Source organism: Onychostoma macrolepis, chromosome 10, assembly GCF_012432095.1.
Source record: "Onychostoma macrolepis isolate SWU-2019 chromosome 10, ASM1243209v1, whole genome shotgun sequence".
In the NCBI taxonomy this organism is placed as follows: Eukaryota; Metazoa; Chordata; class Actinopteri; order Cypriniformes; family Cyprinidae; genus Onychostoma; species Onychostoma macrolepis.
This window is the reverse complement of record NC_081164.1, coordinates 17,725,722-17,750,853: the sequence shown is the minus strand read 5'-3', so window position 1 is coordinate 17,750,853 and position 25,132 is coordinate 17,725,722. Positions and strand designations below refer to the sequence as shown.

The 25,132-nt window shown below is 36.2% G+C and overlaps 3 protein-coding genes and 1 long non-coding RNA gene across 7 annotated transcripts; 2 read left to right on the top strand and 2 right to left on the bottom strand.

Moving 5' to 3' along the window:
• Positions 1-41: 41 nt before the first annotated feature.
• Positions 42-9,075, top strand: smad9 (SMAD family member 9). 3 transcript variants are annotated; one of them, XM_058790081.1, is made up of 8 exons: positions 42-808; positions 1,512-1,764; positions 3,213-3,763; positions 3,862-4,119; positions 4,215-4,325; positions 5,174-5,395; positions 6,864-7,120; positions 8,358-9,075. In XM_058790081.1, the coding sequence occupies exons 3-8, from the start codon at positions 3,349-3,351 to the stop codon at positions 8,499-8,501; spliced, it is 1,407 nt and encodes a 468-aa protein (XP_058646064.1). In that variant the 5' UTR covers positions 42-808; positions 1,512-1,764; positions 3,213-3,348; the 3' UTR covers positions 8,502-9,075. The 3 variants fall into 3 exon arrangements, with proteins under 3 accessions (XP_058646064.1, XP_058646063.1, XP_058646066.1); XM_058790080.1 differs by having other exon boundaries at positions 42-1,345; XM_058790083.1 differs by having other exon boundaries at positions 42-1,764; positions 4,218-4,325.
• Positions 8,798-12,867, bottom strand: rfxap (regulatory factor X-associated protein). Its single transcript, XM_058790093.1, has 3 exons — positions 12,266-12,867; positions 12,054-12,164; positions 8,798-9,655 (listed from the first exon to the last, which is right to left on the bottom strand). The coding sequence occupies exons 1-3, from the start codon at positions 12,620-12,622 to the stop codon at positions 9,560-9,562; spliced, it is 564 nt and encodes a 187-aa protein (XP_058646076.1). The 5' UTR covers positions 12,623-12,867; the 3' UTR covers positions 8,798-9,559.
• A 177-nt stretch (positions 12,868-13,044) lies between these two features.
• On the top strand, positions 13,045-15,345 carry LOC131548636 (uncharacterized). The gene is made up of 3 exons (XR_009273205.1): positions 13,045-13,178; positions 14,442-14,512; positions 15,215-15,345. It is a non-coding gene; the product is annotated as an uncharacterized LOC131548636 (long non-coding RNA).
• Positions 14,444-19,137, bottom strand: LOC131548635 (serine-rich and transmembrane domain-containing protein 1). 2 transcript variants are annotated; one of them, XM_058790095.1, is made up of 3 exons: positions 18,963-19,137; positions 15,426-15,798; positions 14,444-14,677 (listed from the first exon to the last, which is right to left on the bottom strand). In XM_058790095.1, exon 2 carries the CDS (start codon positions 15,777-15,779, stop codon positions 15,450-15,452), a length of 330 nt encoding a protein of 109 aa, XP_058646078.1. In that variant the 5' UTR covers positions 15,780-15,798; positions 18,963-19,137; the 3' UTR covers positions 14,444-14,677; positions 15,426-15,449. The 2 variants fall into 2 exon arrangements, with proteins under 2 accessions (XP_058646078.1, XP_058646077.1); XM_058790094.1 differs by having other exon boundaries at positions 14,444-15,798.
• Positions 19,138-25,132: the final 5,995 nt, after the last annotated feature.

Here is a 25,132-nt window from a genome sequence, read left to right as displayed (position 1 = left end):
ATTTGCAATTTTAAAAGAAATGAACGTGGTGTGCACTTGAATGTTTAAAATCAGTGCCACCCAAATCCATTTTTAACTCACTCTTCCTACGCATATAAGGTTTAAAAACACAGTTGACTGACTGAAATGGTCCATGGTCTGGCATATGCTCAAGGCTTTTTAATGTGGTTTACTCAATGGGCTGCTCTGCACCCTGGAGAGAGTATCCTGTTTGTCCTTCCTTTCTCTACCAGGAAGGCATTTGTTCTTATTCAGCCCCTTTATCTTGTCATCCACTCCAAGAGGGTGTATTTCAATATTTTACATTGGTAAATTATTTTTAAAATCAGTGATCTAAGCAGCTATTGATGTGTTGTATTTCCTCCGTCTGCTAAGCCCTAAATAGAGCCTCGTCAGTAACGTATATAATCCTGTGCACCTTGATTGAAGAGGATCATTTTGCGGTGCCCTTTTATTGGAAGCGAACTTCCCCTGCCAAACTCATTTGATCACAGAGAACACTAAATACGCGAGCTGTCATTATTGGGAGTATTGTTACGTTCCCCTGCAGTTGTTGTAAACTGTGAAAATGTCAAACTTCTAGACTCTCTGTCGCCATCCTGGCTTGCGTCATTAACTGGACAAGTCACTGTACGCACACAATCGAAGTGTATCCATCCGCGCCGAGGAGCGCACGAAAAGTAGGGCTATCGATAAACGCTTTGGCACTCCGCCAACCAGGCAATGAAATCCGTTTTCATTTTTACCATGAGAATTTATATTTTAACTTCAACAAGCTTCTACTTTTCAAGTGCTAAAAATATATCAGGTATGTGTTCACAAATAATATAGCATGTATTTCATTTTTTTTGTAATGAGCACCTGTTTTTTTTTTTTTAACTTGATCTAAATAATTAGACTTTTTAATTCCAGTGTCCCATGTTAACGTTGAAATGAGCAGATTACGAGTTGTATGGGATTGAACCCCCCACCCCACACACACACACACATGTAAGACTACTCAAAGGATGGCAAAACAAAAGGTTGGGCGATGTCTTAAACGTATATATTTTTAAAATATGTATATATAACATACGGGTTCAACAAGAGAGTTCACAAACAACGTTTCCGTAGCTTCAAAATTGAAATGATCCTACAAGTTAGTGAGAAGGTGCTCGCCATCAGAAGCTGGTTGCGTATATATATTGATACTGCATTCTTTTTAAGTGTTTTTAAGATAAACTGACAGTCATCAAACTACAATTTGGGTTGCGCTACCTGAAACTCAACTGATATTTTTCTTTCAAATTTATAACAGAAATTCTTTTGGAACGTTTACCGTTTGAAAGTCACATTCTAGAAAAAAGTAAGGAAAACTTCAACAAATCACTTTCTCTTTACAACCTTGGCCAAAAGGGTGCATCGCTTCCTGTGAACGGGAAAACAACTGTCTACACTTGTCATCTGACCCTGAAAACAAATTAAAAGTGAAACGCCGCTGCCCACAATGACCTGTTTTCTCTCAATAACAGGCCTGTGAGCGAGTCTCAGGCTGCTCTTTTTGAATGGGATGATCCCTGTGTGTGTCTGACGTCCTGGGAGAGTTCCAGGAGCTGCGGATGAATTCCGCACGAAGGCGCTGAGGCTCCAGTCAGACTGACGCCGCGGCGCTCGCTCCATCCAAACACACGCGCTGTACACCTCCAATCGGCGCGAGATTCGGCGTTCCGCTGTTTCGCTGAATTACCCGACTACTCGGATTGTTATTCGACTCGACACATTAAGGTAAGGAATAAATCACGTATTATTACAGATACACTTCTGATACTACTTGGTTTAGTTCAGGATTGAAAAATTAAACGTTTTGTGAATTATAAGAATAAGTCATGACAAGTGTCTGGGTTTTTTTTTTTTTTTACTTCTATTAACTTTTGTTGTTTCTGCCTCACGTTAAAACTTGTTGCTTCTTGCATGTAAACCCATATAACACGGTAGACTGCGTAAACATAGATGTTGTTTGTTGTGCCACTTGCTGTTTAAAGATGCTGAGACGCCTCGTGACAGTTGTTACACCTAGAATAGTTTTATAAAAAGAAGTGCTAAATGTAACGTTGCAGCATTTCTTAAAGCAAAAAAACAAAGTGAAGTTGATGGAAAGGATGTGTATGCGCGTCTGCGGGGGAGTTAGGTGATTAAGCCTATCTCAGCACTCAGACTGCCAGACGCCAGTTTCATAAGGACACACTGCCTTTGAGAACAGCACATGAATTCACCCTCAATTGATCTGCCTGCCTGTGCCTATTTGAAACCAAAGCATGATTTCACGCACCGCTGTTAGCCCTGTATGGTCTCATTTTTCTCCTATGGTTATTTGATTTAGTTAGGGGTGTGTTAACACCTCTAGCATCGCATGCAGTAATATTTTCAGAAGCTATTATTTGCCTAGTCTGGCCAAAGATGGAAGCAAGCATCTCTGGTTTCAAATGCTCAAACGGCATTGATTTTTAGCAGATCGTTTTCTGCATCAGAAAGCATCGTCAGGAAAGGGAGGACGAATAGGTGAGGTCCAGTGAGAAACACAGTAGGACCTGTTGACAGCAACAATAACTCAGCAATAATTTAGCAATCCCAGCATTCACAGATGTATGTTGGGTTCTAGTATAAGATCTTGAGATCTGCATATAGGAAAATCTTTTTACTCCAATAAATGACACCCTAACAGAATGATTCTGACAAAAGAATATGTCTAGGTCACATTTGACCCCAAAGTCATAAGAAAGAAACAAAAAATTAAATTTTGTTTAAATTAATAATTTTGAGTTTGGCATTATTTTTCATGACAATTAAGCACATTTTTGTCGCTAATTCACAATACCATAATGCAAAAAGTATAAATTTTTGTTTTAGTAAATACATGACAAAAACTATAAGTATCTAATTTTCATTTGTGTAATGTAAAAAAATAAAAAGTTTCTTTGACCACAATGTAAATCGTTAAATAATTATTTATGTCTGTGTTTTTGAACTTTTCATTTGTACTGATTTAAAGAATTTATATTTATAAATAATTTAATAATTGTAAATGCTTAAATAATTTTTTTTAAATAATTTGAAATATCAACAATTATTTATTTATCTATTAATTTTAATTTTATTAAAATTATTCAATTAATTTGATTCAGTTATCATTTTATTAATGCAAATCTGACATGCTGCTTTGTTTTCTTCACCAGATAAAACGGCTGGCCGCTGGACGAGGGGGTTTATTTTATACCCGCCTGTATCTTGGCTGTACAGAAATAAACTGAGGCTCCTAGGTTGGAGTGATTTAAAACAGATTTGCCCCAAGCTTTGAGAAAAATCTATCACATGATGCACTCCACTACATCCATCACATCCCTCTTCTCCTTCACCAGTCCAGCTGTGAAAAGGTTGCTGGGTTGGAAACAAGGAGATGAGGAGGAAAAGTGGGCGGAAAAAGCGGTGGATTCCCTCGTAAAGAAGCTCAAGAAGAAAAAAGGGGCCATGGAAGAGCTGGAAAAGGCTCTGAGCTGTCCTGGCCAGCCCAGTAAATGCGTTACCATTCCTCGGTCCCTGGACGGAAGGCTCCAGGTTTCCCATCGTAAAGGTCTGCCGCACGTTATCTACTGCAGAGTGTGGCGCTGGCCGGATCTTCAGTCCCACCACGAGCTCAAAGCGCTGGACTGCTGCGAGTTTCCTTTCGGCTCTAAGCAAAAGGAGATCTGCATCAATCCATATCATTACCGCCGTGTGGAGACGCCAGGTAGAAATCAATACACAAACCACTTATCTTGTTTTTTTCCCATATCGATTATCACTTTATGCATCTGTAAGTAACTTTTCTTGCTTTTTTTCAAACAGTTCTGCCCCCGGTTCTTGTGCCACGTCACAGTGAGTTCAATCCCCAGCACAGCTTATTGGCAAAGTTCCGAAATGCTTCCATACACAACGAGCCTCTCATGCCCCAAAATGCCACTTACCCAGACTCCTTCCCTGCGATGCCCTGTAGCTCATTCTCTTCATCCCCCTCCAGCTCTTTAAACCAGTCCCCGACTGCGCACAGCTACCCCAACTCCCCCAGCAGTGGGACTGACCCTGGGAGCCCCTACCAAATTACAGGTACAACAAAGGGACACTCGTTAGCAATGATTTCGCAAGCATTTTATTTGATGACAATCATCTTGGTCATTCAAAAATGTGGTGTTCTTCCACAGCAGAGACGCCTCCACCACCCTACAGTATGATGGAGACCTCTCCATCTGAGGATGTGAAACCAGGGGAGTCCTCCAACCCCAATAAACTCATTCTATCAGCCCCACATAGAGGTGAGACACTAGACTAAATATACATTGTGTACAATGAAATGTGAAAAAGTTGTGAACACACCTACTCATTTACAGTGTTGTTTTTAACGAAAACTGTTTTTGTGTGAAATAAATAAAATAAAAAGTTAATAATTAGATGAAAATAAATTAAAAATTGAAAACAAATTAGAAATATTCACGTGACTAACAACTAACTGAAATTAAAAACAATACATTGAATTTTAAAATGAAATAAAATTACAACTAATAGAAATATTTGAAGAAAAAATTACTAAAACCTAACAAAAAGACTAAAATTAAAATGAAAAATGAAAATATAAAAATAAAATCTAATTCTAAATATATTAATAAATGCTTAAATAGTATACAAGTAATATTAAAACAATTCATTTTAGACTAAAGTTAAACGAAACTATGAAATAACACTAATGGAAATGAAATATATAGTGACAAAAATGTTGAGCAATTTTATATAACACTGACACAGAGCGAATCAGAATCCACCCAACTTTAAACAGCCGGAGTATTTAAATCTGCAAATGTATAATAAACAGAATGTTATTATGCGTTGGTGCGGATGCTAATATAGTTATTGTGTTAACAGGCCTTAACCTACCCATTTAAAACAAATTAAAGTCAAATTTGAATTTATTAAAGAAATCTCTATTTATATATGCATATATCATATCTAAATTTCTCATTTTAATCTTTTAAGCATAAACCAGATGAAAATGTTTTTAAAATCAAACAATGAAAGTGTAATCATGATAAAATTATTTCTGATTAAAATGCATCATGAATATGAATAAATCTGAATACTATGAGGTATTATACTTTTTTTTTTCCAGACTTGAGGCCGGTGTGTTACGAGGAACCAGAATACTGGTGCTCCGTGGCATATTATGAACTAAACAACAGGGTGGGCGAGACGTTCCATGCCTCTTCCAGAAGCATCCTCGTGGACGGCTTCACAGACCCCTCCAACAACAAGAACCGCTTCTGCCTCGGATTACTATCCAACGTCAACCGAAACTCCACCATTGAACACACTCGCAGACACATAGGCAAAGGTTTGTTGAAAGTTTTGCTTTTCTGTTTTTTCTATTTTTGTCTTTGATGAGGTTTTGGGGATCATAAATAGACAGAAAACACAGTTGTTCTGAGAAGATCAAGCTGCTGATAATCTTCCATCGGTTGATTCAGTTCCAAGAGAAGGTAATTAAAAAAACTGAAATCACCACTTGCTAGACACTGTTTTATGGCGCCAGATAGTGCTGGCCAGTCAACACTGCACTTCAGAAAGCCAGCGAGACAGATAGAGTCCACATTATCCAAATGTTGGCTTTTCTCAGGGCACTAGATGAGCGTCACTGTGCCAGTTTTGGAAACACATTAAGTGTTGCCATAGGTTACAGCAGTGACAGGGAGGAGTATGCACACATACACATGCTGGGCACAGATGGACAAAGAAGCCAAGTTTGAGTTCCATCTACTTGTGTGAGTGATCCTGGTGGGAAGAGCGCCAAGGACAACGACATAAGCCAGATCAGGATGCTTCAGGAGAATGGAGATTATTAAGGTTTCCGCTTGGCACGTGATAAAACGTGAAGAGTGATTGGTTTGGGGATAGTGATTTCTGGGATTTACCAAGTTCAGAGGTGGATATACTGTTTTGTGTTTGAACTTTGTGCTTTGTAGAAATTGTTAGATGCTATTTTTATTCTTTCTTTTTTTTTAACCTGTAAAGCAGTGTTATTTTAGCATGATTTATATACTATTATACTTCTGTATAAATATTTAAAATTAGCTTTTATTTTTTATTTTCAGTTTATATTTTAATTTGTTTAATTTTTAATCATTTAATGTGATTTTGTTTTTTAATATTACTATTTAGGGCCCGAGCACCGAGGTGCGAGGACCCTCTTGGAATTGCTCCGTTTATTATTTTTTGTATTTTCACTTCCGTCTAACATTTTAATTTATTTCCACTTAGTAAATTTTGTGCTTCAGCTTAATTGTATTTCAATTAGTTGCCAAAACAATATTTCAAATTTTTCTTCATTTTTTTTTGTATTATTGCAACTTTAATTAAATTAACAACATTTTTTAAAATATTTTTCATTATAGTTAACAATAATAACCCTGCTAAATGTGTCTTAAATGCTAATGGTATCTGTCTATATTGAATTCATAATTCCAGGTTGGCCATTGCACACCTAAATCTGACTTTGTTTTCAAGAAAATGGCATTATTATGGAAATGAAATGTATAAGAATAAGCAAAATGCACTGTTGTATAATTTATAAACTTACTAGTTACATACTAGAATGGAATGAGACTGAACACAAGTTTACTCAAATAATGAAAAAACTAAAATAACTTATTGAATATTGGTTACGGGATGCCAGTGGATCCAGAAAGCTCTATTTTATCAGTTTTTGGAATGAAGTTAATAAGTGAGTTTTGATTTCATTTTCATGACTTTACATGATAAATGTGGAAGTAACTCATTTTTAAAGTCTTCCTCTTTTATTTTAGGTGTGCACTTGTATTACGTCGGAGGGGAGGTGTACGCAGAGTGTCTGAGTGACAGCAGTATTTTCGTACAGAGTCGGAACTGTAACTACCAGCACGGTTTCCATCCCACCACCGTCTGCAAGATCCCGAGTGGATGCAGCCTGAAGATCTTCAACAACCAGCTGTTTGCCCAGCTGCTGTCACAGTCTGTGAATCACGGCTTCGAGGTGGTGTATGAACTTACCAAGATGTGCACCATCAGGATGAGCTTTGTCAAGGTAAAGAGGTTTATATAGAATATGTGGTGCATCATGAGCGACTAGTAAAGGTCATGTTAACACCCTAGCAGCCACCTAGAACAGCATAGTTACAATAACCTACCTACCAGCAGCAGAAGAACCAGCTCATTAGAGTCACTAGTCAAATCTGCACTGGGAATAAAATTACACCGGTTGTAAGGTATGCTTCTGATTCACTTGAAAGAACCGAATCATTTGAGTCTTTCCTTTGGGAAATCAGTCTAAACTGGTTGTCCTAGATGCATTTGATTCACTTTGAAGAACCAGCTCATAAGAGTCATTTGTGTGGAAATCAGACTACACTGGTTGCGCTGTATGCTTTTGATTCACTAAAAAGATCCGGTTAATAAGAGTCATTCATTCGGACATTGGACTACATTGGTTGCACTTTTTTCAAGCTTGTAGATTCAGTAGCAATGTCACTGATTAAGTAGTGAATCAAACTCTTGTCACAGTATTTTAATAATTATTTTTGTAAGGTTGAACATTCAGAACAAATGTGCAAGAACCATTTGGTACCAGTATTTTCTTTATTGTAAATAGAACCAGTTCTGAATAAGAACTTATTCTCGGTACCCAACCCTAAAAAACACCATTTTCTTTTTTTTCTTCTTCTTCAAAAAAAGCAAAAATATAAATATAATATACAGTATTTTATGTAAGACTCTGTTGCCAAGCTAATTAATCAATAATATGGGTGAAAAGTGCTGTTTAGCACCATCATAATTCAGAAAGGTCATCAATGTCATTCACAAGCTAACAGCTCTTGAGGTGCTTAGCACTTCCAAATAGAAAATCTTCTATGTGTTGCTAAGCAAACTTAATATGTAGTTATTCTAATCTCTGGCTTGCTGTTTTATGGATGTTGCTGTGCCAAAACACACTGCAGATCCCATAGCTCTAGAGTTCTCCGGTTACTGACTGATATGACGCATACAATTTTCCCTGCTTGATTTATGTGCATGCACACACACACAAAAAAAAAAAAAATAATAATAAATGTATTGTGATAATTTCTGAGCTAAAATAGAATTAAATGCAAGGTTTGGGGAAACAAGTTTGCAGTTATTTTTGCAATTCCTTTAGGTCCTGCAGGTCAGTTGGAAATTAAATATTTTAAATATTTGTATCATTGTTGTTGATTTGATCTGCTTGCTGCTTTAGATGTTGTATAAACACGCCCAAGTACTGAGAATGAAATCTGTCCTCTTCCCAGGGCTGGGGAGCCGAGTACCACCGTCAGGATGTCACCAGCACCCCCTGCTGGATAGAAATCCACCTGCATGGGCCGCTGCAGTGGTTAGACAAAGTTCTGACCCAGATGGGCTCCCCACACAATCCTATTTCCTCTGTGTCCTAATGCATTACAGAACAAGGGGAATACAGTTCTCCAATAGACTTTTATAGTGCCCCAAGACACATAATGCTCTTTCTCTTGTGAAAATATCTGTCTTTTCAGTGGATGTTTATGGTACTGCTATAGGATCTGCCAGGAAATATGTACAATATCATGCTGTTAAGTAAGCAGTGTTTAGATAAATGTTGCAATGATTTTAATAAAGAAAAACACACTACTACTTCACAGTATGTAGTAGCTGAGATCAATTCAGACAGAAACTCTCTAATAGGAAGCCAAAGAAATATGTTAGGCAGGTACTTGTTCTGGAAATATTTTATTTGTGTCGTATTTTGGCTAATATGTGTCTTCTATAACATTTCATGTTATTTTGCATTTACGTTAGCTTTCTTGTTCTTGTAATACAAAAAAACTCCCTTCTATTTGTGCCTGTTTATTTTCTGACCTGAAAAATCCAGAAGTATTAATGCTTTTAAAGCTGAAAACTGCACAAGATCAATAAAACTTCATTGGAATGCCCTCAGCAACTTACTGAGTTTACACCATGTTTAAAATAATAATAAAGCTGATGAACAATTCTGTTTGTATGATGTTACTTTCAGCTAGATGGTAAAGATGTGGCAAAAAAGGTGAAACTAAATTGTAGCTTTCACAGGTGACCTTATTACAGATTAGATTAAGATCACTAAAAATATTTTTTTGAGAACAGCTGCCATTTCATATTTTCTATCAATAATTTAAAACTCCTAAAACACACTACATGTGACCGAACAGGGTGGTTATTCAAATGGATTGTTGATATACAGTAGATTTAGCTGCTATTTCATTTCATGATCTCAAAGAGCTTGATGATGACAGCAGTACTTCAAATCGATCAGATCCTGGTCAAATATCCCAGTTTTCAGAATGCAGTGTTGATAGTCTCCACACCATCAAGGATGGCTGTAGGTCACAGATGCTCACGGTTCTTACATGAGTATAGAATACTGCTGTTGTAAAAATGTCATTGAACATGTGTCTGCATTGAATCGTCGACAGGATGAGTAAAACATCTTCAGTCTTCAGTAGTTGGGCTGTATTTGAGCTCGATTCTGTGTGGTTAGTAAACGCTGCTGCTGCTGAAGGAAACCGATGACTTCTGGACTCCTCAGCAGAGACTGAAACCCAAAAACAACACCAACATGAGCTGATGGTAAGTCACTTTTCTATTAAATAATAATTGGTTAATATACATATTAATAGCATTTATATTACAAATAAAATACACACATGACATTTTTAAAATTACATAAAATTGACTAACCCAATACAACAAATAAAAGCTGAAAAACAATCAGTCAATCTATATACACTCACACACACACACATTATATATATATATATATATATATATATATATATATTACACACACAGTCATGGCCAAACATATCGGCACCCTTGGTAAATATGATCAAAGAAGGCTGTGAAAATTAATCTGCATTGTTAATCCTTCTGATCTTTTATTTTTTTTTAAATTCACAAAATCTAACCTTTCATTGGATTATAAGAATTTAAAATGGGGGGAAATATCATTATGAAATAAATGTTTTTCTCAAATACACGTTGGACACAATCATTGGCACCCCTAGAAATTCTTATGAGTAAAATATCTCTGAAGTATATTCCCATTCATATTCACAATTTTGAGCACTCCAGGGTGATTATGAACATTAAATGATCCAGCCATGGCTTTCTGTTTCACAGAAATATAAATAGGAGGGAAAACAAAGCCCAAATTCCCTTAATCATCCATCACAATGAGAAAAACCAAAGAATATATTTCTGATGTGCAGCAAACGATAGTTGAGCTTCACAAATTAGTGAAGTTGCTTTAAGGAAAGAGCTAGAGCAGTGAAAATTCCCATTTCCACCATCAGGGCAATAATTAAGAATTTCCAATCAACATAAAATGTTGCGAAACTGCCTGGAAGAGGAAGTGTGTCTATATCGTCCTAATGCACGGTGAGAAGGAGAGTTTGAGTGGCTAAAGACTCTCCAAGGACCACAGCTGGAGTCTCTGGGTCAGAAAACCTTAAAAAAAAAAGTCAAACAGCACCTACATCATCACATGTTGTTCGGGAGGGTTTCAAGGAAAATTCTCCTCGCTCATCCAAAAACAAACTCCAGCATATTCAGTTATCAGACACGACTGGAACTTCAAATAGGACTGGCTTCTATGGTCAGATGAAACTAAAAAATGAGCTTTTTAGCAGCAAACACTCAAGATGGGTTTGGTGAACACGGGGATAAAAAGTACCCCATGTGTACAATGAAATATACTGCTGTATTTTTGATGTTGTGGGCCTATATTTCTGCTGGAGGTCCTGGACATCTTGTTTTGACACATGGCATCATGGATTCTATCAAATACCAACAGATAAAAAAATCAATAAGTGACTGACTCTGTTAGAAATCTTATAATCTTCCAACCGTACAATAATCCAAACACAAACCTCAAAAACAACACAAAAATGGGTCACTGAGCACAAAACCAAGCTTCTGCTGGCCATTCCAGTCCTCTGACCTGAACCCTGTAGAAAATGAGTGGGTGAACTGAAGAGAAGAAGCACCAACATGGAGCTGGGAATCTAAAGGGTCTGGAGTGATTCTGGATGAAGGAATGGTCTCTGATCTCTTGTCAGGTGTCTCTAACCTCATCAGGCATTATAGGAGAACATTTAGAGCTGTTAAACTGGAAAATGGAAGTTTCAGAAAGTATTGAATAAAAGGGTGCCGTTAATTGTGGCCAATGTGTATTAGACTAAAACATTTATTTCATAATGATATTTCCCCCCATTTTAAATTCTTATTATCCAATAAAAGGTTAGATTTTTGTGCATTTTTTTAAATAAATGATCAAAAGGATTAACAATGCAGATTAATTTTCACAGCCTTCTTTGATCATATTTACCAAGGGTGCCAATATTTTTGGCCATGACTGTATACACACACACACACACACACACACACACACATAAGCTTGGGGATGCATATTTAAAATATGAAAAACTAATAAACAAAAAAACTGAATTAGGTTATAGGTTTTATTTATTTATTATTTATATAGACTTTATTTTGCATTGCATATAATATAATTTTTTCGATTGATCTATAAAAAAAAAGAAACTTAATTCAAATTCCATCTTCACATGACTACATGAATTACATTAACATTAACAAAGATTAAAAAATGCTTAATTGATAAACAGTTAATAAATTAAATGTTAACAAATGAGACCTTATTGTAAAGTGTTACCAAATAAAACTAAACATTAAATAAAAATTAAACCTACATAATAAAAAAAAATGACAAACGCAATTAAAATGAAATCTAAAAATACAAAAAAAAAAAAAAATTCAGAATAGTGATAAAACTATAATAAACTACAATAATAGTATATAGATAACACTACAATGACACTGCTCTGTACCCATGGCATTTTGTTAAAAGGGAGTATGACTAAAACTAGTAACTCCTATATTACAAAACCCAAAAAAGTGTTCAATGCTCTTACCAGTCTCTTTTGGTTCAGCACCTGCTCAATGAGGGACGGTCGGGCGGGTCTGTCTCCCATGGTACCCAGCCGTTGCTTAGTAACAGATACAGGCCTCTCCTCCGAACCCTCCTTCACATCACGAACAAATAAAACAATGACAAATAAGCCGATAAAGTTGTGATTAATGCATTTATTGAAGCTGTTATTTCTCCCAAGTGAGCATTTCTTACGTCTAGTTTTCCCGACGACATGGCCTGGTCACTTTTCTTTTTCTTGTACTTGTCCTTGTACATTTTATTCCGGTGTTTTTTGCACATCCAGGGTTTCCTGGCTTTGGCCACCTGCGTCGTGGTCTCGGTGCAGCCGTCATAGATGCAGGTCTTGGGCACGTTCTCGCTCTCTCCGGACGTCTCGTCGTCGTTGAGCTCCTCCGGACTGACCGCGCCGTCCCTCGCGTCGCTCTCTTCGCCCGGGTCTTCCCCGTCGTACGGGAAGCTCTCCAGGTCCTGGTCGTTGCTGTCCGCGGCTGCCGAGGTTTGGCCGTCTTTACCCGTGTTTTCTAAACTAAGATGAATGTTGTCGCTCATTTTGTCTTTTTAGAGTAAAACCCAAATTCTCACCTGTCATCCGACCTTTATGAACGTACTGACCAGACTTGCCTTTTTTGTGAACTCGGCACAGAATAAATTAGCGTTAAGCTGATTTTATATGACTGACATTAAAAATGCCCCATTTTAAAATACAAGTAACCCAATAAATGTATAAAAACTGAAAAATATGAGCCGTGAAGGACTCCTGTCACGACAAAAACAAAACAGCGATGGCCGCTGCAGAAAGGGAGACTCGCCTGTGTGATAAAAATGGACGTTGCGCCCTCTAGCGGCACCACGCTGCGGTGCAGATACTTCAATGCACCGGACTAAAACTACATTTGCACGGCGACTCTGAAATATATGAGAATTAGATAACTAAAAATCTGATTAAATGACAAAGGAGGGCACAAAAAACAGTCAGCACCTTCCACTCCGTTTATGGCGCAGTGTACAGAGCATGACATCGTATCTCTCAGGCTGACCCGCTAACAAACACAAAGATCAGAACACAGCGTCGCTAAAGCCTAGAAATCAGATCTGTCATATATAGGTAAGTTACAAACGTGCCTTAAGAACCAATGATCCATCTCACCCAGCACATAACTGCTGAGATCACACAACCTTTCAGCTCTAGTTTCTTCCCAACAGCTGTTAGACAGCTCAATAAACATTCTAACCTTATCACCCCTCAGGCTCACTTTATGGCCCCCTGACTTCTCATTATTTAGAAATTATCTGTGTTGGATCTCAGACTGCTGTATTGTTTATTGCAGACTGTATTGCTTATATTATATTCTATCATTCATTTGCGAATAGTATCTATCAAATAAGTAGGCTAGATACGACAATTATCTAAATATATCAAATAGCCTAGTTCTATTGTGTTATATACACTCATAAATAAAGGTACAAAAGCTGTCACTGGCGCGGTACCTTTTCAAAAGGTACATGTTTCTACCTAAAGGGTCCATTTTGGTACCTTAAAGGTACGTATTAGTACTTAAAGTGTATATATTTGAACCTAATAGGTACAAAAGTGTACCTTTTGAAAAGGTACCGCCCCAGTGACAGCTTTTGTGCCTTTCTTTCTGAGAGTGTATGGAAGCCCACAAGGACAAAATGCTTTGGCAAATCATAATCTGACATAAAATGTCATAATTACGAGATAAATCAAAATTATGACAAACTGAATTGAAATTATGAGATAAAATAACATGGAGTCAAATATTTGTCTTTTTTATTTTATTTCAACTTCTCCCCCCAAAATTATGACATAGCATATCATAATTTTGACTTTATTTTTTTACTTTTGTCATAATTTCATCTTTTTACATCAGGACATGGAATGTAATCATTCCAGTTTATCTCGTAATTATTTTACTGTATCTCATAATTTTATGACTTGTGATTCTTCTCAAACTTGTGCCTTTTTTGTCTCATATTTATGATTTACAAAATCATGTTTTATGCATGCATGTATTTTTTCCCCCTTTTTTTTGTGGCAGAAGTGGGCTTCCATATATACATAATTTTTTTATTCTGTTTTAAAATGACAGTTAAATATAAAAGTATTGGTTTTAAGTTATATAACATTTTGATTTAAAAGTTATAAAAATTATTTGGAAATTTTTTCTGGTTGTCAAACTGTCAGCGGATATATATACGGGGACACGGAGGTAAGTGAACACAACAGCAGGTTTATTAAACACAGGCAGGGGAAAGCAAGCAAGGCAGTGAGTCCAGGTGAGTAATCGGGGAACGGTAAGGTTTCTTGAGTCTTATCTGAGAGTGATCTGTCCTTTTACTTTTCCAGGGGATCCAAATGGAGCGATGGAGTGTGGAGACAGTGGAGAACTAGGAGTGGAACACAGGTGCAACTAACAGGTAGACAATTCCGGTAAATACACATACAATATTCGGGAACAGACGATGACAGTGCGGGAGGAGTGCAAGGATATAGTGTGCTTGATGAGTGGTGACAGGTGCGGGGGATTAGACTCCAGGTGATGGTGATCGTGTACTGAGAACAGGTGTGAGCCAGGGAGGATTCTGGGAAATGGAGAACAGAGCTGGTGAACTTGTCACAAACATTATTGGATCTTGTCTATAGTTAACAGACCTGTGAGCTGTGTGAACCTAAGTGAAACTGGCTTTATTAAAATCACCTTAACACATTTAAGTACATGCAAAAGTGATCTGTTTGCTATATTTTATTTATATTTCAAATGAATTCATGCATTTATAAGTGTGCCTGAAGTATTCAAATAATTTTGGGGGCCACTGTATGCGTTTCTTTGTCATTAGCATTGTTACATACACACTTTTACTGCATTTTTTACTGATGATTGCTGTTCTCCAACGTTTTTTTGCTTGGTGAATTAAAGTCATGATTATTATGCATTTTTTTAAAGAGCTAGTCATATTTTATTCAAGGATTCCATGTTGTATTCTATATATTTTCAATGTAGTAAAGTGTATGAAAATGTAGTCATATTGTCAACTATAATTTTCAGTATGACAGTTTTTCTATTTACAGTTCATTATGTACATAATGTGATTGACATACAGTCATTCATATTTTTCCAGAATCATACAAAACCTTCATGATCATGTTTCGGTACTGTCTATGTCAATGCAGGATCTGCTGTGGTTTATTTATTTGAAGTCATACACGGTTGGTGGAGTTATTTACTCTAAATAATGTTAATGAAAATGACGCTGATAATAATGATAAATGTTTAATTATATATACCAAAGTACTTGCTAAAATATTTCTAAACTTCTAGAATATCAGTACATTCAGACATGTGTAATCGATCTGTCAGGACAGCGATGACACTGTTGATCTCTGTGAGGAGATGCTGCAGATCTCCATGTTAGTGAAGGAGCTCCCGGCCTCACTGCCGCATTCTGGGTATGAAGAGCTGGAGGATATGATGTTCTTCAGCCTGTGGAGAGCAATGATCAGCAGGGTAAGCAGGAAGAGCAGCAAGCTGAGGAAGATGGAGACGTAGACGTAAACATTCGCAGTCCGTCCGTATGAGGCAGCGGCCGCCCCGGTAGAAACAGATGTAGGGCTGAACCTCAGGAAACTCTCGCTGTCCACTTCCGTACCATTTATCTCCTCCACAGTCCCATCCATCCCAGACATATCTGCTGGATTTGGGAATCTGTTGCGAAGATAGGATAGATAAATTATTATTTAAAGACAAATTTTTTCAATTAGTTTGCTGTTTTGTAAATTAAAGTATTATTATTGCTATCCACAAACCTCTGGGATTAAATTCATGTTGGGATCGTACAGAACATATTTTAAAATATTATTGGATACAATAATGTTGTTACATTCCCACTAATGGTGTACTGTAGTATGCATAATATGTTTAATTTATGAAGTATTGATTAATACTAGTATTTAATAAAACAAATAATTTCAATTTTATTCCATTCTATTACAATTAAATATTATATTAAAAGATAAACAAATTTATATTAAACAATATATTATGATATATTAGGATTAGAAGCATTTGAACATATGAGATCATACAGGGATCTTACAGAAGATATTTTAAAATATTATTGGACACATTAATGTTATTCCATTTGGCCTACTGGAGCATTTGTTAGTATGCTGATTTAATTTATGGAATATTTAATGAATTATAAATACTAACAAACCAATTATTTAACCAAATCTCTTATTAAAAGTATTAAATAGCACATTAATATTAATGAAAAATTATTATAATTAAATAATATATTACACCTTTAAATAATAAAATGCAAATTATTATAATATAATCATATAATTTATTAAAATAGATGAAAAATATATTCTGATATATTTTTTTCAAGAATATCAGCTCCTAAACACTTTTTTTCCAAGACATTTTGCAAAGTGCAACCAATCCATTGCCTTCCACTTCTTGACCAATGCATAATCATAATAAGAATACTGTGACATATTATTGTTATTCATTTAACAGGCCAGTCATATTTTATGTCAAGCCCCCCAGAGTTCACTGACACACAGCTGACTATTTCCTTAACTGACCCCTGTCTTTGACGAATGTTGGATTTGTATGGTTCAGAAAAACACAACAACAACAACCAGAACACTTAAATACTTCAGATTGAATGTGAAGAGGATGATAATCACATTTAATTATGCTTTTTGTATCCAGGCAACCTGCATATCAGTGGGCTCGTAAGCTGGTGCGGGTTGTTGATAGGCCACCGCCGGTCCATTAGGACTTTTGGGGTGGTCACATCGGCTCAGCGGTGCACACAGAAGGTCAGTCTGTTGTTTACACAGCATGCATACTCACACCTCATGAATAATAGATTGAGAGGTACCCGAGCAGGAAAATGTCACAGAGTTTCCCAATTTAAAGAGAACAAACAACATGCCAAATCATTTGTTTGACAGGCTGTCGGTATCAAAAATGCGGTTTTTACAAAGCTGCTTTGTTTGTGACCAACATGCATTCAGCTTTGAACAGGAAAGTTTTTCATATTTACAAGCTCATATGACAGGCAGCGGTACAAGATTCACATTTAGCTCCCCTGAGACGAGAACAATTTAGCGGAGGTCACCTCAGCTGTGCTAGAATCAATTCATAAGAGAGCATGTGTGCTTGTGCTGTAGGTGAATTAGTGTGGAAATGAGCTGCATCTTCACCATCTGGTTACAGGTCAATATCTGGCTTTTTATTATGTGTTCTTTCACATACATTGTTCTTTATCATTAAATGGGGATAAAAAATGTAGTTTAAATTTGAATGATTCAAAATAAGATCTCATTGTTTACATAGCCTAATTAACATTAGCGAATGCAATGAATGCAATGTATTTTTTTCTTATTAATCTATGTTAATGTTAGTTAATAAAAACAGTGTTGGGAAGGTTACTTTGGAAATGTAATTAGGTTACAGATTACAAGTTACCCTATTTAAAATGTAATAAGTAACGTAACCATTTCAATCACTTTATTAATGTAACTGATTACATTTTGATTACTTTTCTAAATTTCTAACGAACGTTTACATGAACTATTTACATTGAAAAATCTAAAAGTGTTTGCTCAAGTTAACTAATGCAGTTAAAGGGATAGTTCACCCAAAAATGCAAATTCATCCGTCATCATTCACTCACGCTCAAGTTGTTCCAAGCCTGCATGAATTTCTTTCTTCTGTTGACCACAAAAGAAGATATTTTGAAGAATGTGAGTAGCCAAACACTTTCTGGTCCCCACTGATTCCATAGTATTTTTTCCATTACTATAAGGCAACGGGGACCAACAACTGTATAGTTACCCATATTCTTTAAAATATCTTTTATCTTCAACATAACAAAGAAATAGATGACAGAATTTAAATTTTTGGGTGAACTTTCCCTCTAACTAAATTTTAACAAATGAGACCCTATTGTAACCAATTGTAAACCAAATAAATTTTACAAGCTGCAATATTGCAGATCTATGTAACGTTTCTCACGATGTTCAGAAAATTTGTTTTCGAGAACCCTGAAAATTGTCCACAGATGTGCGGACAAAACAAGTGAAGTATTTTTAGTCTGCGGTTCACCTCACAACACAAAACTTGCTATTTGTTTGTTCGCCGGCATATTTCAGTCCCCTAAGCTTCATTGTGTGTGACTACAGTCGTCTGAGCCACAGCGGGCCCTGAGAGCCTGTGGTTAGAGTCTCATAAAAGGTTATGATTTATAACCACTTCCTTTTTTTTTTGAGATGCATTCATCTGCAGAGACACGCTAGGAGACGGCAACAAATGGGAAATCACACTTATTTTCCTATAGGTTTCCTCAGTCAACTTTAACGTTCCCCCCTCCAGCTTTTCAATTTATGAGTGAGATTAGAATCCCTGCGGCAATATAAATCATTCGATCCCTCTTGTGGTTTGCCTGCAATTCCAGGAGAAGTTCAGCTGGTCATTACGGTGTGCGGCTCTAATCTGTGTTCATGGATTTCATTTAGGGCAGCTTGTGGAAGGAGAATGTGGCTATTAAGAAAATGACTCAAACATAAAGCTCCACAGAGGATGTCAATGAACGAGGGGAGCGGGGGATGACGAAATAGAAAAAGAGATTTGAGACTGACTGGAATACCTGATGACTGTCCAATATCACTTACTAGAAGCAAATACATCTTTTTTATCACTTACCATATGATCATTTCAATTAAGCACATTAAATGACACATTAAAGTCAGTTTGAATATATAAGAACAGATAAGTTTTAACATTCAAATTGAAAACATCAACTTTAATCTTTTTTCTGACTAAATACTGATAAATACAGTAGAAATACTGACCTTTCTGATGCAAAAAAAGAGTCGTCGGCACTAAATCACACAGCTATCCGTCACGCTCATCTCCTGCTCCCGGAGTGAATTCCTCATGGGATTCCTTAAGCTATAGCGCACGCTGAAATAGATGCCACTTGTGTTTGTACTGAGAGCAAAAGAGGAAGCAGCGTATCTGAATGCGTTCGAGCTGAATCTCAACAGTGGGCTGGATATCGACTGTCCAGCTGTTGTACTCTGAATTCCCCCTCCCTCTCCGTTTCATTCCTATCATCCCTCTCCCGTTTTCATTCCCCCTCTCATCTCATTGACGTCTTCTCGGTTTCTTTAGCAGCTGATTTATGTTTCAATTAAAGACAAAAAGGATGTCTCGTATAACTCAAAAAAGATGATACCATCGTTCTTGCTTTAATTGCTGTAATTGGGATTTGATTATCTTAGTGATATTACTCAGCTCAGCAGCTCAGACTCTATGACAGGCTTCGCCCAGGCAGGGTCGGTCTTGTCTTCTCCCATGGTGCCGTGCTCAGTCATTCATATCTGACAGAACTAATCACCGCTCGCATCAACATCATGAGCCGAAAAGCCTCTCATGTAGCCGTCTTTGTGGCGTCACTCTCAGATGTAATGAACTCTCAATGAGGCCTATTGCTGGGCTGATATATCGTACAAAAGGGCTATTTTGCTTTGTAAATGAAGCGTGAGGATTTTTGTTCAATTTAGTCTGGTACAATCTTGTTTTACACAAACAAAGGTTTAAAAAGGCTCCAAAAAAACCTTTGCATGAATAGTTTTTAAAAGAACCATTTTTCTTAGCATTTGAAAATCAAAAGAACCCTTTTTCCACTATAAAGAATCTTTTGTGGAATAGAAGGGTACCATAGAATGTTAAAGGTTCTTCACGAAACACATAGATGCCAATAAAGAACTTTTTAGTTTTAAGAGTGTATGTCAGTCAGATGTCACATTTGAACATATTCTTCAGGTGGCAGAGACTGTTTTTCTTTGATTAGAAAAACTGAGAATGAAAAATGAAAAGAAGTACTGGCCATTTCTGATTTTATCATCAAAACATTTTTTTTTTAAAATAGCTCAATAATGTCTGTTTTTGATAAAATCTCTTTGTTATCTCAGTAACCGAATTTGTGACACATCTGTCTGTCTGCAGAGATTCTGAAGCGGACTGGCATATGGATGGAGCTTCGGATGCAGGCGGTGGGGCAGAGCTATGCATGTCAATAGGACCGAGGCGTCATGCCTCCTGGGAAGGTCTTATCTCTTCTGCTCTGTGCACTGAAGACACGGAACACAGCTTATGGATCGACGCAAAGCAAAGCATGACTGTTGCTTCTATTATTTTGTATCATGAATTGGAATTTTGTTTTGGTGTTAATGAAGGCTTGCATTCTTACCCATTGATCATCAGTTATTCATCTTGAACCAGTAGAAAACTCTTTGTTCCTCTTAAAGGGACAGTTCACCAAAACATGAAATTCTGTCATCATTTACTCACCCTTGTGTCATTCCAAATCTGTCATTCAACTGTTTTTGTCTATGCAGGTCAACAGGGTCCAAAACAACATTGATCCCCAATGATCTTCACGGTACACCATGAAAAAACTGTGAAATTTACTGTAAAAAGACAAGCTATGGTTACCAGAATTTTACCATAAAAATATGCAAGCAACATTTTTGGTTTTACATTTTAAACTTAAATTTAAAGGAAAACAAACAAACAAAAAACTAATATGTAAAGAGTGCACAGTGTCATAAACACAAATGCAAAACACTGTCTTTGTTACACACTAAAATAATGCAATAAACATTCATTTAACCACATACGATATAGCTTAAAGCCCTGAAAAAACTAAGAACTTACATTTACCAATTAATAGGTTTTTACTGTAGCATTTGTAGTCTTTTACCATTCAATTTATTTTATTTTTTTTCAATGTATGGACAGAATTGAAGAGTCCTTTTCTTAGAGAAGTTGTAGATTAACAAAACATTAAATATGTAATGTATAATTAATTACTTGACTTAGCATTTATGGACAAAGATACGAATATAAAAAGTCAGCAATAATGATATGTTCTCATTTAATTTCATTCAATTTGACACTAAATTTAAGTGAATTAAAACAGTCTTTTTCTTAGATTAGTTGTAGATCTATAATCAAACATCAATAGATAAATGTATCTTTTGTTACTTTTGTCTAAATGTTTTTACATTTATTGACAAAGATACGGATACAACTTTTTCTTTTGTATTCCACAGAAGAAAGAAATTCGTATGACATGAGGGTGAGTTAATAATGTCCAAATGTTTTTGGTTGAACTACCTCTTTAACATTCATCTGCGTAATCGCTCTCTTCATAAAATGTGCAAGGACATGCGTTAGAGGGCAATTTCTGCCTCTAGACATATATTGGCGGCGTTCCACTGTCAGCTCAGATGCCCACTGGGGACCATTGGTACCCTTCCTGAGTCCTGCTGTGTCTGATCCTGTCCTTTGGGTCTTTATAATTGCACCAGCTAATGCCGGCGCTGAGGCACATGAGTGAATGCTGTTGGATTTTGATAAGAACAGTGCCTTGGCTGATTTTTCCTCTAATCCATAAAACTGTAAAAATCAGAGAAGGTTTCTTATTCTCCTGATGCAAGCGATTCAGCCCAGCTTTGGTGCATCTATTCCCTTTGCACTCAAGTAGGTCGAATGTTAACACACAGCATTCGGAGGCAAGGCCGCCTGAAGCATTTTTCATTAGACTGTGAGCTAACTTGAGGGGGAATGGGTCGCATTGATAATGAATCATCCGCTCACCCCGACTCTGCTCTACTGATTTTGACAAGAATGTTATGTTTGAAGAAGCTCTGTGTCAGACAACAGCAATGTGTCAATCAGGATTATCCTGTGGAATTCTCTAGGCACTATGGGAAGGTTTACACAGTGGAGCATGTCAGAGGAAGAGTCGGAGAGCACACTCTTCCCTTTTTCTATTTCCCCTTTTCCATTTTATTTCCCAGCTGAGATGATGCTCTTTGCATAGCAATCCAAATCTCAGAGGTCTCTGTATTTCTCTGACAGCTCGGACAGAATCACCTTCTAGTGGCCTAGCAGCTGGCAGCCTACGTGTTCAGAAAATGCACATTTATAGACAGCGATATGGATTTTAGAAAAAACAACGACGACACAAAAAATAGCAATGTTCAATTTAATTAATAAAAATGTAATAAAAAGGGGTTTCTTTGATAATTGTACAGCACATTTAATGGATAAATGTGTATTTAATAATTTGGCTCATATTTACAACAACATTTATGGACAAAGAGGTTGATATGAAATAAGACTTGCAGTCATTTTATTTTATTGTATTTTAATTTTAAAACCTAATTTCAGTAAAGTTTCATGTGTGGCATAGATAGAGATTAAAAATAGCAATAAATATAAGTTTTGATTTAATCTAGTTTAAAACCTTTAAAAGTTATTTTTCTTTGAGAAGGTGTTTACAAAACATTAAATTGACAAAGGTATGTGTAATCATTTGTCTGAAATTCATAATCATTTATGGACAAAGATATGGACACAAACAAAACCAAAAGTAGCAATAATGATATGATCCTATTTTAATTTAACTTAACTTTAAAATTTAATAATAAAAAAGTTCATTTAAACTGCATACAAACACGTAGATGTTAAAGAATTTACATGAATGGATAAATATATAGATAAAAAATAGCAATAATTTTATGTTCCAATTTAATTTCATTTATTGTACATTTCATTTAAAGCATTAATTTTAGTGAATTAAAATGGCCTTTTTCTTAGAGAAGTTGCAAATCTACAAAACATTCAATAAAACAATGTATATGTAATCTCTTGTCTCAGATTTCAACATTTATGAACAGATGGATACAAAACGACTGAAAATAGCAAGAAAGATACGTTCTAATTTAAATAGATTTAGTACATGTACATTTTGAATAAAAATATAGATAAAAATAACTAAAAATAGAAATAATTAAATTATTTTATTATAAATTAAATAAAAATATGGGGTCTTCCTCCTAAAAGATGTAGATCTATAAAAGAAATGGATATTTAATCACTCATTTGTTTCTTTTTCCCAACACTTACAGGTATGCATACAGCTTTAACCAAAGCAACTAATGCCATGCTCTGCCAGTCAAGCTACAGGAATATGCGAAACTGCATCATATCTGCCTGCTGACTTTTGGCACCATACAGGAAAATTTGGTCTTAGCTATAAACTGGCATCGACAGTTCTCAGCATATATGAGAACTGGAAATTTATCACTATACCTCAGCAGCCGGCAGATTGTCAGCTGCAATACATCACGATAATAGAATGGCAAGGACCCAGTTCAATCTGCCTAATCTGCTTTACACAGCATGCAGAACTCCTCACCCCAAACTTTAGAAAATGTACATACATATACAAGTAACTCCCTTCTTAACTATGTTTCAGGGTGATTCCTCACACAAATGCTGATCTTAGGCCAACACACGTCAGAACTCCAAGTAGGCTGACATGCGTCAGTACTGTGCGTGTTCAGACTGCATTCTCTGAATACTCTTGTGTTGATGTCATGGGTTTACTCGCAAGGGAGAAGAATCCCGAAGTTTATTTAGCTCTGAGTTTGCTGTAACATGTCCTGATATTTGTTTATACCCACACCACCTGATTTAGATATCAGCAGCCTCAATCTTGCTCTGTAGCACAGATTACCCTGGCTGTCAGCACTCTGTTATTGTTGAAATTTCTCTTTCTGCCAGACAAAGAGGAAGAATTCATCAGTTCCAGACAGAGCCTGTTTCCAAGAATAAACTCGATGGCCATGTAGAGACAGGAACAGGTCTTATACTCTGTAAATCTCAAGTGATTGTGTAGACATTCAAGCTGTAACTACTCACTTGAAATGTGGAGTAAGCAGTTTTCCTGATGTTTAAATTTGCAATAAGTTCTCCAAACATGTCAGGGTTCTTTCCATGTGATCTTGTAGTGAGATGTTTGTGCCTGAGATATTGAATTCAGCCCTGCTGTTTTTTATTGTACAAGAGATCTTTAATTGGATTTATAGAGGCTTTGTAGTGTGAGACCTGCAGAGAATCTAATTTCTCAAGAAGCTTCTGGTCAAGGCCCGTGCAGTGAATCGCTGAGTCCTATATCACATATTGAGAGCGGTCTTTGCAGGAGTCAGGCTTAAATGAGAGCCCACGCTGATGTAAACATCCTTAAACATCCTTAAACATCCTCAATGTGAGCAGCACATCTACAGCCTTTCTCAGCTTTGAATCTGGGTTGGTAATGAGAAATGTCAAGCGGTGGAAGCTGTGTCCTGCAGTGTGATCTGTTGCTATACACATTACTATTTTTCTTAATTCTTAAAATGATTATGCAGGCAGTTTGTGTGATCTAATACAAATCGAGAAACCACATGGAATATTTCTACTTAAAAATCCATTTGTTGCATTGCAGGACCATAAAGGGAACTTCAAAAAACTAAAGGGTGATTACATAGTCAACAAAAAAGTTGCAGCATCTAAAATATACATTTTTCTGCAACTTTGGGCACTTTTATGTCCTAGGGGTTGGTTTTTATTCAAATGGATTTCTGCTTTTTGTAATATGTAGGACACATTAAAACTTTCCTGCTAAAGCTCATGCTTTCATCATTTATTTTACTACTTTTGAAGTACCTTTTTACATAGGCTATAGCTTTTTGTTATAAACTGTTGTCCCAGAACCATTCTTAAACTATGAAAATCCATCAAAATTAGTATTCTTACACGTTTAAAACTATGATCAAAACAATGAGTGAAAATTTTTTTTGTGTATGTTAAAAAAAAATCTAATGAAATATGATGCATGTGATGTGTGAAGAAAACAAAGCCCTAAATATCACAGTTTAACATTTTTATTTTGCATAATGTGTTTTGTGTTTTAAATGTGTTAATCGAAAGGAAAAAAAAAAAAACACCCTTTTCTAAATTCTAAAAGTGTTTGCGTCGAAAAAAGTAAATGTTCATGACTTGTCTGTCAAAACAACAAAGAAACATAGTAGGCTACTCTTGTTTCCATGGTTATGTTGCCACGTGACGATACCTTAGATGCGAGCTTAATTAGCATTTATTTGCAACAGCTGGAAAGCGTAGG

Bases quoted from the DNA above. Each gene is read 5' to 3' on its own strand.
- smad9 (XM_058790081.1), top strand. From the start codon at position 3,349: ATGATGCACTCCACTACATCCATCACATCCCTCTTCTCCTTCACCAGT. The intron at 4,326-5,173 runs GTGAGACACTAG...TTTTTTTTCCAG, and splicing joins TCTATCAGCCCCACATAGAG to ACTTGAGGCCGGTGTGTTAC. The intron at 5,396-6,863 runs GTTTGTTGAAAG...CTTTTATTTTAG, and splicing joins TCGCAGACACATAGGCAAAG to GTGTGCACTTGTATTACGTC.
- rfxap (XM_058790093.1), bottom strand. From the start codon at position 12,622: ATGAGCGACAACATTCATCTTAGTTTAGAAAACACGGGTAAAGACGGC. The intron at 12,165-12,265 runs GTAAGAAATGCT...CGTGATGTGAAG, and splicing joins TGTCGTCGGGAAAACTAGAC to GAGGGTTCGGAGGAGAGGCC. The intron at 9,656-12,053 runs GTAAGAGCATTG...TTTGGGTTTCAG, and splicing joins TGCTGAACCAAAAGAGACTG to TCTCTGCTGAGGAGTCCAGA.
- LOC131548635 (XM_058790094.1), bottom strand. From the start codon at position 15,779: ATGTCTGGGATGGATGGGACTGTGGAGGAGATAAATGGTACGGAAGTG.